The sequence below is a fragment of the Opisthocomus hoazin genome, chromosome 2 (assembly GCF_030867145.1).
Source record: "Opisthocomus hoazin isolate bOpiHoa1 chromosome 2, bOpiHoa1.hap1, whole genome shotgun sequence".
In the NCBI taxonomy this organism is placed as follows: domain Eukaryota; kingdom Metazoa; phylum Chordata; class Aves; order Opisthocomiformes; family Opisthocomidae; genus Opisthocomus; species Opisthocomus hoazin.
The window spans coordinates 28498602-28511543 of record NC_134415.1 but is presented as its reverse complement, the minus strand read 5'-3'; the positions used below and the strand labels follow the sequence as shown (position 1 = coordinate 28511543).

Here is a 12942-nt window from a genome sequence, read left to right as displayed (position 1 = left end):
AGGGTCCTTGAAAACGGGTGTGAGAGGTTTTCAGTGTATGTAATATCATTTTTAAGGTATACTTTTGAGAAATACCGAAAAGTGTAGCTTAGCAAAGACCCTGTAACCTGGGCTGGAGCATGCTCTGTGAGGCAGCCTGATCAGCCCTTAAAGCTGAGCTCTGAGGTGCTCAAGACAGGCGCACAGAGGTCTGCAGCTTTAACGATTTAACTGTAAGAAGCCTTTAATGGGTGTGCAGAAGTGGCTATTTTAAAAGCTTAGTATCTTAGCCAAATTTTGGGTACAATTTTATGAGGAGCCCTAAAGTCAAATTCTTAAGCTGCAGGCAACTTGATGTCAAATCTGAAGTCATTGACACACGGCACAAGGATGTTTGAAAATTTCCAAGGAAAGGGCAAAGCAATACATTCTCTTTTAGCTTCATTCAGAGATGTCCAGCATAGAAGGTCTGAGCTGAAAAAATAGTTTTTAAAAAATCGCTGGTAACTAAAATTAATATCTTGTAATGGAGAGGGCTTGATTGTTAATCCTATTTCTAACTGCTTTTTAGCATTTATAGTAAAATCTTGTAACAAATAGAAAAAAATAGGGAAAAATATTGAACAAATAGAAGCTGGGAAGGAGGCAAGAGCAGAGTATCTTTGGACTTGTTTGCAATATAATATAAGATTTCATGTTCAAGTAAGAGAGTATTATGTTATCTTTTCTTATTGTTGCAAATATATTTGTAATAAATTTTCAAAACATTATAGGCTCTTCAGCTTTTCAAGTCCAGAACTCTAAGCAATTACACTTTCAGGTGCTTAACTCTTGGACATCTATGAACTTCTATGTCCATTACCAGTGATGGAGATCACGACTGTGCCAAGAATGTTTAGCTGCCTTCCAGTTAATTTTTAACCATCTTGTACAGGCAGAAGCATAGGTTAAAAACTAATGAAACACACCTTAGAGACCGGGTAAATTTTCAGATGGTAATCTGGGCTGAGTTGTTACTATGCTTCAAGTGCCATCTAAGTTAATTGATTTGGAGCTAATTCAGGTATATCTGTATGAGGGGCATCCACAGATCCATTGCAGCATAGACACACATTCAATGTGAATTGTTTTGTCATCTTTTAAACTAGTAGAGGATATATAACTAAATTAGGAAGAATTCACCATGTCAGTATTATTCAGATGTTAAATTAGAATGGTTCATATTTTACATTTGCCAAAAATACTAAAAGTTAACTTTCAGTCCAGTAGCTTTCCAGGTAGTGATACAATTCTTGGGCTGCCTGATGTCAATATCTCAGTGTAACTTCTGTTTGCTCTTTCTAGGTCTGCAGCCATACACTAATTACAGCTTCATGCTAACTGCATGCACATCTGCTGGATGTGCTTCCAGCCAACCACTTTCAGGTCAAACTTTGCAAGCTGCTCCGCATGGTAAGGGAAAAAGACATTCTTAAAGAACTGCAAAACGACGGTCACATGGGCTTGTATTTTCTGGTGGTTTAACGAGGTACAAAACTCCACTATCATCCATCAGAATATCATATGTAAATTTACACAAGAGAATCCATCTCTCAGAATATTTGTATCTTAATACACTCTTTATACTGACTGCCTGGCACTGCATTTCTGCTTTCTTTTTGTCACAATTTCCCCAAGTTCATCTTTAAGCTAGCTAGCTTAGAATTAGCAGATGCATATTTTTTAAAGCACAAATAAATACACAGAGACAGCTGAGCACATACAGGCTGCAGCCTCTGGCCTTGCTTTCCATTAATCTGTACCTTGTCTAGTTGGTTGCATTTGATGTAGGATAAATACAGGAAGTGCATTAAATTCTGTCATTCTTTCTGGCCATGTTTTACGCTTTCATTACATTGCTGAAAGCAGCAGCACAAACTGTGGGAAAGGGAAAAAAAAAACCTTTATGTTTCTGTCATAAAATTAAAATAGTGTCGTTGTGATGTTAATAGGGGTATGGCCAAAACCTCATCATATCATAGTCAGCTCAACAGAAGTGGAAATCTACTGGAGTGAACCAGAGAAACCCAATGGACTCATTACTCAGTATCGATTATTTCGTGATGGAGAACAGATTTTCCTGGGTGGCAGTGCAGATCTGAATTTCACAGATGTTAACCTGCAGCCTAACAGTAGGTAAGGTGTGTTAAAGAGCTCTGGTAATATGTGAAAGGTGTTCAGAACATATGTATGTGTGCTTTTGAAATGTACTAAATGTATGCTACTCTTTTAAGAAAAGAAAAATCTCTTACAATATTACTTAATTACTGAAAAATTGGAAGAGCACTTTTAGGAGGCTTCCAGATGTTGGAAAGCCTTAATCAATGGACTTTTTCTCCTTTTATGACAACAGGTCATTCTGATTCAAAGAGAGGGAGGCTTTTTTTTTTTTCCTTGGGTGGCTGTTTGTGGCTCGTTGGTTGTTTTTTTCCCCTCATGGAATATTATTGGAAAAACGGAAGTCTTTATATGGCAGACAGTTCTGCACATGATTTATAATGTTTCTGTGCATATTGAACATACTAGCTCAAAAGTAGCAGCTGCTGATATTTTTAGAGAGGCCATTCTGAAACTGGTTTTGACTCTCTCTCTCTTATGTAAGCTAATGTGAATTTTAGTATTAAAATTATTATTATGATAAGTAGATAGTTACTTTTCTCACATTAAGAAAACGGTGAAAATCTTCAGTAATGCAGTATTTTAATACTCTTTGTATGATCTATTCACTTTAAATTGGTGAAAATAGGAATGTTCTATTACTGATATACCTAAAGCTTCTAACTGTAGTTCTACTGATCTTTTTGTGTTTACGCAGATATGTTTACCAGCTGGAAGCCAGCACTTGGGGCGGCAGCAATACTAGTGATAAATATGTTATACAAACACCAGTAGGAACACCAGAGAAAATTCATGTCCCATATAATGTCACAGTAATTGATGCATATTCTATATTTCTAGCTTGGGACGTGCCAGGTAAAAATGTATTTCTATGTAGTACTTTGTAGCAAAATGAAAGAGTGGAAAAATTAGTATATTCAGACAGGCAGCTGAATCATTCTGATATTTTTATTCTTCATATTTGCTTTTAGCTTTTGTGTGACTTAAATAACCAGTATCTAAAGCTGCTGTTTCCTAGAGACATGTTATTTTAATAATATTGACCTATATATTTGACATGGGTATTGTGGGGATTAGCTGATCAAAAATCCATATGTTAATTTGATCTTGTAAACTGCTATTGAGTGCCAGTATTAAGGAAAAAAAAAAACAATTACGCTGAAAATAAGTTTCTCCTTCTGTTCAGACCAACCTGTGTTATCGATAGGGAAACCTGCCAACCTTTTGAGTTGATGATATCTTGAATTATCCTGGCAATTAAAATGTCCAGTTGTCCTGCCGGTATGCAATGTTGAGCTCCTTTAACAAAAGGTGTAAGAGTGTGACATGGAGATCCTGCCCTAGCTTTGATCTGATTGAGTAAATTTTATTTGCTAAAGCACCATAGTGTTATGTGGACATGTTACCTTGCAGGAGAGTGGGTCACCAAAGGCCCAGAAATATTTTTCCTCTTGTTGCTTTTCTCCTGAACATCACCAGGTTGTCTTGGCTTGCTACAGAGGTACGCTAAGAAGGAATAATTTAATAATAGCATTTTTTTATATGAGAGACTGCTCTATTTCATTAATGTAGATCATAGCTTAAGTGACTGGTGTACTTTACTGATGCTATAAAAATGTGCTGTAGTTATTGTGGGACAGTGAGAGCATTGTAAATTAACAATTTTCTGTCTAATGTAGTTCATCTCCAGCGAGGTGTTTTCCAGCTTCTATATATATTTTTTGTTGTTGTTAAAATGAGGTCAATTTTTTTAAGAAACTTCAGATGTTTGCATATTGCAGTAACAACAATATATGTTTTATCAATGAACGCAGGGAATTTTTGGATGTGTCCTCTTCCTAATTATTTAAGATGTTCTTTCTTTGCATAGTACTCACAATAGAGTCAATTGGCATTAAAAATAAAGTCACCTAGAAAATGTATTTTGCCTTCAAGGCTGGGATCACAAGTATTGTGACAGTGCTTAGCAGCATTCACCCTACCCATTTAAGCAATGATTAATAAATCTATAATACCCTGAGCTGTCAATCTTTTAGTTTTCAGAAGCACAAAATCCATTATAGAAATGCTATAATATATGAAAAAGATTAAAATCTTAAATTATACCTTTCCCCCTACTGCCTGAAAGGATTTAGAACCCAGCAACAGAAGGCAGGTGAATTCGAATGGCATATAATCTACAGTTGGTTTTATTGGAAAGTGACTCATGCTATATTATAGTTTTGAAAATAGATATATTTTAAGGTGCAAAATATTCAGCAACATTATAAATAGATTTAAAACATAAGAATATACTGGAAAAGCATAGGCTTGTGAATAGTGGGGTGCTTCCCAGAAAAGCTTGTCATTGTTGTTCTAGACCTTTTCCAGCTGCTCGAATACCTGTTACTTGCAGTAGGTTACAAGCCTGGAAGGAGAATGAGGCTCTGTATAGTGCATTTGGTTATGTTGCAGTTGCGATTGTGCATACAAAGGTTCATGTATTCCTGAAACCGTACAATCAGGGGGGTGAGGAGGCTAGACATTATGGCTCTGTAGAGGATGCAGGGTTGATGTATTCACACGGCTGTAGGGATTATTCTCCTTAGCCAGGGGAAGGCATGTGTCCTGCTTACCAGATGCTCGGACACACCTTGAACACTTACTACACTTTCACAGATATTTGGTGACTCAGTCCCTTCCTCTCTGCCTTCCTGTTTCACATTTTTAAGTATGAACAATGGATTGTTTTTCATACAGTGCCCCGGCTGGATAGACAGGAAAGGAAAACTTGCTGGTCCTTTTATTTAGCACCTTGGGGCCACTAGCTGATCGTTCTTACAGGAATGGGGAGTTCTAACAGCAGAGCAATGTTATTAAATGCTGCTAAAAGAAACCCTGTGTGCGGAAGAACAGGTATATGCAGAAACTAGGAAATTCATTCTTGACCCTTCATAATCCTGCTTCATGCTCATTCTACGACCTTTGTGCTCCTAGCATTTTTTCCAAAGAGTAAGACTGTGGGAGATGCAGGTGGAGGTCTATTTTGGAGGTTCTGGTCTTCTGGAATGGCATACATGCCACTAACAGGTCCTGTGCATGCAGAACTCCGGGGCCACCTACATCTCCAGCTTGGTAGGATTAGCCTGCAGAGTCTACAACTTTTTATCCTTATTTATGTCATTGTGCATAGAGTATAATTTTTTTTTTTCTGATCTATTTTTCTCTGTCTATTATTCCTTTTTTTCACAATAGTCTATATTGAGATAATACAGGTTTCCCATATAAATCCAGAATGCAGCTTCTATTGTAAGGATTGAGTCTTAGTAATCACTTTTGGACAAGACAGTTGTTTTAATTGGTATAGTCTCCATGAAAAAAGTGCTTTTTATTAACCAAGTTTTGATGAGAGGGTAGTCAGTCATAGTGTCTTCCTGTTTGTGGATATCAGGGATATTTTGGCATTGTATCTTCTTATCTGCTGTAATAAATTTCGATCAAATAGTCACCCTCAGGATTAATTATGGGCATTATATTAGATGGACCTTCCTTTTGGATGGCTTTAATTACAGTGTTTCAACATCTGTAATGTACATAAATCTTATGACGTTGTAGATATGTAGCATTTCAAAACTCCTGACTTGGCTAAATAGCAAGGTGGCCGAGTAGTGGTTAAAGTGACAGATTCAGAAAAAAATATTTGACACACCTCACTCACTATGGAAAATAGGACTTTATTTTCTGAAATAGGTATCCCATTATCTTGTGTTGCATTGCCTCAGTGCACAGACCTCAAAGGTATGGTACATTTCACTGATACGCTACGGAAGGATATGTTACAATTATTATGGAACAACTATTAGTGCCGTGGATGGAAGCAGAAAAGCTGAATGGAAAAAAAATTCCGCCACATAATTCTCCCAAGGCATATCCATAAAAGTTATTGATGGGTAGGCAGGTAGTCACCCTGCATTTCAACTCATTGAGAACCCCACTGGTCCTCACTGCAGGCCTGATTTGTCTAGACATGTTCAGTCGCTGGTGATACCATGAATGCTCAAAAGAAACAGGATCCTTTCCTCTGCTCCTAGGTTACTTGCTTCATACGTTAATGATCATCTGGATTAAAATTTCTTCTTTCATCATGTTGTAACACTCTACTTCATCCACCTCTGGGTTTGCTGATCAATTAGAATGGAAGTTCTGCAACATGTCTGAATTCCTACTTTATTCTTCTAGGGATCAAATATGGTATTCAAATGACATTTATTTGTCTCTTAGCTTTGTCTCGTAGCTACCTCAGCTAACCTGGTTTCTCCTTTATTGGTGGCCCAATAAATTGTTCTGATTCTTGCTAGGCCGATGTTACATTTCCTCATTTTTGTTTTCTCATGTAAACGATTGTTTGCTCCACATTGCTACAGGACAAATTTTTTAAGCTCAATGTCCAAACTTCTGTGTCTTGAAAGCAGTCAGCATCTCCAGCTGTTACTGTCTTTGGAGTCTTGCTGAGAGTACTTGATAGAGCCAGAATGAGATATCTGGATATTTGAAACAATGTAAATACTTAACCTCAAGAAGCCAAACAAATTGTTTTACTTTGCGAAATTAAGTATTAAAATATAACTTTACTCTTCCTTGTTTTTAAATAAAAGATATGATATTCTTATTTTAGTATTTGTTCACTATAAGTGAAACAGTTCAACTGTTTTGCTTTAATTGTGATTGGGTTTCACATCATATTAAACAATTTTTCAGCAACTGACTTAAAATAGATTTTTGGTGACCAGTCTGTAAGACAGACTGTGGCTTCTTTCCCCTAGTTCTAAGCGTCTTGTGCTACAAATTCTGTTATGAACTACCCTAGTTTTGAAGTACACAGAGCCGTCAAACATAATTTGCAGAGTTTTGCACAGAATTGTCGATTAAACGTTATCCAAATATGCCCACAAAAAAACCCCAAGGTTTAGTTTGATTGACTTGTCCCAGTGCAAAATGCGTACCTGCTGTGAAATGAAATCGCAGAGAAAAAAAGTGGAATAATTTGACTTTTTTATTTGTAAAGATAATCAGGGTTTTTCTGATTACATCTTAACTTCATAAATGTTAAATAACCTATCAGCATCTAGTTGTTGTAAATTATGAAAAAGAGTATTGCTGGGAATATTAACCAACTAAATCCTTGTTCTTTAGTGAACATGAAAATGTGTTATGGCAGGTTGTCATTGTGCTCATGGTAGCTTTGACACCAAATAACAAAACTGCCATTTGCACTTAGGGTAAATTGGTTCACTTGTGCTTTCATGGTTCCTTTTATTCTGACATAAATTTATGAACTCTGGAACTAACCAAGTCGTGTGGTTTCCCAGCTGACTTTAACAAATATGCCCATTTCGTTTCCTTCAGTCATCAGAGCACAGAAGGCAGTAGTTTCAGACTGGCTGCAGATGCTGAAAGCTATTCTGGAAGAGAGGATTTTTTTATAAGTTTCTGTGTTGTATGAGCATATTTTTTTTATTTTTCAGATCATAAAGTGATCATTTGATCTTAGCATTCAATTAATTTAATTAAATTGTAGAAGGATTTCCATTGGGCATTGGAAATTTTCAGGATGTTTACTTAGTTTTATTAAAAATTTCACATTCACTTCCAGAGAATATTTTCTTTTCTGACCATATTTATTATTGGTATCATTTCTGATATATTGCAACATTTGACAGAATTTGAAGATCTTGGGTTTTGGTTGTTGGTTTTGGTTTTTGGTTTTTTTTAGCATTTCTGCTGAGATATAGACTGAATGTTGGACGTGGATAGGTCAATTATTTTAAAATAAATGTCCTTCGCTGCATACTGATGGCTGGATTCAGCTGTCCTTGTTTGTATTTAATCTTCCTTGGGAAATCAAGCATTCTGAATAGTACCAGTTTCAACGGTTTCTGGTGAATTTTGCCCAGAATAAACACACTGATCAGATGCACAAAAGTGAATTATGTGTCACTTCTGTAAGATAGTGGGTTTTTCTGGCTGAAATATCTGGTCTGTTGTCAGGACTGGAGAAGACGGGGACCTTAACTGCAAGATTAAAAAAAGATTTCTATTTGATTTGCTGTCTACCATTTCAAGCTCTTACTTTGGGATCTTCTGTTGTGTCCTTTACAGGCACTGCAATTATTGGAAAAAAAAAAAAAAAAGAAAGAAAAAAAAGGGTAGTTTAGCTGCAATAATATATCTTTAATTGCTGGTGTAATTATACAATGCACACTCAAGTGTACTCTTCTGGAGCATTTCATCTTCCATATATCACAGACAAAAATTTCTTTGTTGCAGAAGCTGTGTATTTCAAGATCACCTCTCAGAGGTTTACTCTGCAACATCCTGCACAACTTTAAAAGTTGTATTTCTATTATTCCATTCTTAATTGTTAGATCTTGGTGCTTTCCTTGAAACTTTTACACTGAAAAAGGAAAATTTTACAGTGGGATTTCTGCACTTTCTGTCTCCTTCTCCTTTCACCTCTTCCAGTGACTAATAAAAGCATCTTTTTTTCTTCCTGTAAGCTGAGCAGTTGAGTAAGATTGAAGTCATGCCTCCACTTCAGGGCTATTTTTTCAACTTTTTAATGAAATGGCATTTCCTTTGTCTAGCATCTAGTGAGGCAGCAGCATCTTATTTCGATGGGATTTTTATGTCCTCTTTTTCTTCTGAGAATTGTAAAAACTTGGTATTTCAAAGATTTTCCTGATCTTTTAAAGTACATCAGTTGTTTATAGTGCCACAAAGAAACCTGAAATCTCTCTGATTTCTTGTAAACTTTTTTTTTTTTTTTTTTAGTTAATGTGCGTATTCACATACTTACTTATCTAAAAAAAAAATCCATCTGAAAGATTCACAACAGTGGAAAAAAACACTCTTTGTAACTTCAGGGTAATAGTGTCAATGCAGATACTTCATCAGAAAAGGACCAAAGCCACAATTAGGACAAAGAATGGAGTTGTTTTCCAGAGTTACAAATAGAAAGATTCTCAGGATCTGGACAAGTCTCAGAACTGCTCATAGGCATCTGGTTCTTGCTGCAATCACAAAGACATCTCTGTGATATCTAAAGTAGGTGCTGTGTTGAAAGAGAAATGCACTCTTACTGATCAGATGCAGCTTGACTCATTTCAGAAAGGTACCTTGTCTACTTTGTGCTTGGTTTGTTCTTAAGATTGTGCCTTACATGACTGCAGAATGAAGGAAACACACTTAACAGACACTGTTCTTCGGTTATTCTCTTGGTTTTATGAAATTGCTGCTGTCTGCATAGAACAGTGTATAGTGGACAAAAAATAAAAAGCTTACAGCCCATTTCCTAATTACAAAACAAAACCAAAACAAACAAAAAAACTCCTTGAGAAGTCATATGGGAGGAAATAAGAGAAGGTCCAGGAACCTCTGCCAATCATTCTGAGGGGATAGCATACAGCGTAGTTTGCTCTCATGGAGAAACTGATTTTTCAGCTTCTCAACAGCTAGAAAATTAGGAATTGACAGCATGGGAAAAGGAACAGATGGGGGGAAATATCTGAATTAAAAGAAAATAGTAAAAACTGAGATCTTTTTTCTATAACAAAAACTAAAAATTGGCAGTTTGTTTTTATATCAGTTGAAATGATACGTTTCTTGGTTCAGGCTAGTGTGTTCTACTTTACTGGTAAAGCAGGCTAAGAACCTACACTCAGCTACTGCTGCGGGCTAAAAAGGGATGATTTGCTGAATGGTGGCAATTCACTTTTTTGATCACATGACTCTATATTCAAACAGCAGTGCTTAGTAGCCATTTCCCCTCAAAAATAAAAAAACAGAAGCTGCCTGGTTCTCAATCATAAGGTCACTCTTCCCAGAAGTAGCAATTCCAACACAGGCATTGACTGAATTGAATTTTGATTTTTAGCTAAGAACTGTAATGTCTGTCTTCCAGTTGTGATCTGCAGATGGATCTGTTTCAGTTTATATTTAAATGGCTGTAGTTTCCAAAAGAGGCAGTAGGTAAGACCTCCAGAGGGGGCTTACATTTAAAATTGCATATGATGAAGGCCTCTTTGAAGTGTCCTACACTGTTGTTAGTATTTCAGATAATCACTGGTTCTTCTCTGTTTCACAACAGGGATATTCATTGTCAATGTGCCTTTGGAATACAACATCTTACTAAACGCGAGCAGTCCCACTCTACTGGTGAAGCCAGTAGGACATGCACATTTTGCTTTTGTTGATGGCCTAGATCCCTACACCCTGTATGAGATAAGAATACAAGCCTGTCAGAATGGTAAGATGATTTTAGAAGACTCACCTCTTTGACTGGGAGGGAATGTGGATTTTCCAGACAGATTCAACTCAGCAAAACAGATAAAATGTTATTCCTACATTGGAGTCAAATGTTTACCTTGTAAAAAGTAAGCCTAGCACTGAATGAAGTGTTAAATATTTCTCCATGATATATCATGAATAATTTAAATGGAGATTTTAAAATGTATTTTAAATAAGATGTGCCATTTTAGTAAAAGTTCTTCACAAATAGCTTAATGATTTTTGAAAACGTGCATACAGAACAAAATCAGTCCTGTAACTGTTCACCTACAAGAAGTGGTAATCGTAAAAACAGGAGAGAAGAGCCCAAATATTACAGAATTCCTTTACTGGAAATTTTCAAAATCCTATTGAAAGAAGTCTTTCTAAAATGACACTTTGGAAACAATTCTTTCCTCACCTGCACTGGTGAAAATCGGAAGTAATTAATCAGTGGACTTGTAGTAATTTAAATGAGCATTTAATAATGAAATAAGGTGACACGAGGCACCATTTCATCAGGAGCTTTTTACTTGACATTCATTTGCTTTTACTGTATTTTTTGTTGAGGAAGAAGCTCTCATCACTAAGCAAACTTCTGGTTTTGTTAGGTGGGTGTGGAGTGGGTGGTCAAACATATTCAAGAACTGCTGAAGCACCTCCTAGAGAATTGAGCCCACCTATCGTTAAAGCAATGGGATCTGCAGTCGTAGAAGTGAAATGGGCACCACCAAAGAAACCAAATGGCATCATTACGAACTACTTTATTCACAGGTAAATGCTTTTGTCACCTCAGATTCTTAGTGTTGTTGAATGGTTCGTTTCTTTATTCCTTGATATACTAGGAGGTGAAAAAAAAAAGTGAGAAAGTATATGGTGAATATATATTGCCTTTCAAATGCTAAGGTAAGACGCTGATCTATGGATGGACAAGTTGAGAATAAGATCTGAGATAAGAATCGTCTTCCTGATCTACAAATGACAAAAAGCAGGTGAATTTTTAAAAATTCAAAGGGACAGACAAAAATTATAAGATAGATTCTCTCACCATGTTTACGCAGACCACTAGGTACATTCTTCAGTCCTCTCTGATAGACAATTGAGAGTTTGGGAATGGAAACAGGAGTATTGACCATTTCTGAGTTTTCTAAAAGCAAAAAAAAGGTATCTGGGTTCCTAACACAGACCAATTTTCCAAGATGAATTATGTTCCTGTTTGTAGTAAGTAATATGGGGCGTGATACAGTGCAGCTCCATTTTATACAGTCTTCCAATTAAATTGCATTTATTTATGTACCTTGGTGTTGTATTCAGCTGCCCTGTCTAGGTGGTTGACTGGAACATCCTCACTCCCTATGAGGAGCTTTGTAAGCTCTGCATAAGGATTTTTCTATATAGATGGTCTGCTTAGGGAAGTATCAAAGTAGCAGAGCACTGACATCTGCTGTGCCCACTGACCCTTTTTGAAAAGCTCGGTGAAGGAACCGTCTTGAATAGCTTCAGAAAGTTAGAGAACATAAAACTCAAGCTGTATGTTGGAGAGGAATTTAAACTCTGAAGTTCCTGGTTTTCCCAACTCAAAATATGTGTGGCAAACACATGCTGGGCTGAACCTAGCCTCCCACAAAGAGTTTGGGACATTTTATTATATTAGAGCTGGGACTGAAAAGAAAAGGCATCAAATTACCTTTTGGAGTCAGCAGTGATAATTAATATAAATTCACTTTTTCCTTAAGCACATTAGCAGTGTCTAAAAATTCCTGCTCGCTTGAAATATCCTTTTGTTCACTTTTTTTTAATTCTCTGATCAAAAAAAAACAAGTCTCTCACCTGTATAAAGAGGAATAAAGGGTATGTTATAGCCCAAGACATGTCTTCACTCTGTTGGGTTTGTAAATAAAGCTGATGATTACCGTTGCTATTCCATGGCAGCCATAGAAAGGGAAAACAGGAAATATAATGCAGAAAGCCTGCTTCAGTGAAAAATACTGTAAATTGAATTTGACAGCATTTGATGGCATTTGATTATTCTAGTCACAGCCAAACAATGATATAAAGAGTAATATGAAACAGAATGTGTTACTGCCTAGCAGACTCAAAAGCAATAAACCTTCCTCCAATGTGACACAATCACTTCACAATCATAATTGTAGCCTGTTTGATACCTCTGAGTACAGCAGAAGGGCACTGACTGACATAGATACATTTTGTTTTTTATTTAAAGTGAAATGAAAATGGCGCACTGGGGCTCCAGATACAATCGTTATATTCACCTACATAGGCATGAATCACTTGGCAGTTATTTCAGCTGAAGTTTAAATGTGCTTAGACAACAACAATATCAAATCTTTCTCAGATAGCTGAAAAAAAATCAGAAATGGGATGTAAGCACATAGTTCTTTTTCATTTTGTAGCCACACATAGCCTTACATTGTTATAGCAGCAAGACTGCAGTATTTCTATGGGAGGTTATGGCATGTAATTTCTTCTTCATCATGTGCC

At 36.4% G+C, this 12942-nt stretch overlaps 1 protein-coding gene across 3 annotated transcripts in view; it reads left to right on the top strand.

Moving 5' to 3' along the window:
* USH2A (usherin) overlaps positions 1 to 12942 on the top strand; it is a 389400-nt gene that overhangs the window by 315973 nt on the left and 60485 nt on the right. For all 3 annotated transcript variants that reach the window (XM_075412995.1, XM_075412994.1, XM_075412996.1), the window contains 5 exons: positions 1324 to 1431; positions 1971 to 2154; positions 2834 to 2991; positions 10262 to 10420; positions 11052 to 11214. In XM_075412995.1, the coding sequence (XP_075269110.1) occupies positions 1324 to 1431; positions 1971 to 2154; positions 2834 to 2991; positions 10262 to 10420; positions 11052 to 11214 (772 nt within the window). The remainder of the gene's footprint in view (positions 1 to 1323; positions 1432 to 1970; positions 2155 to 2833; positions 2992 to 10261; positions 10421 to 11051; positions 11215 to 12942) is intronic.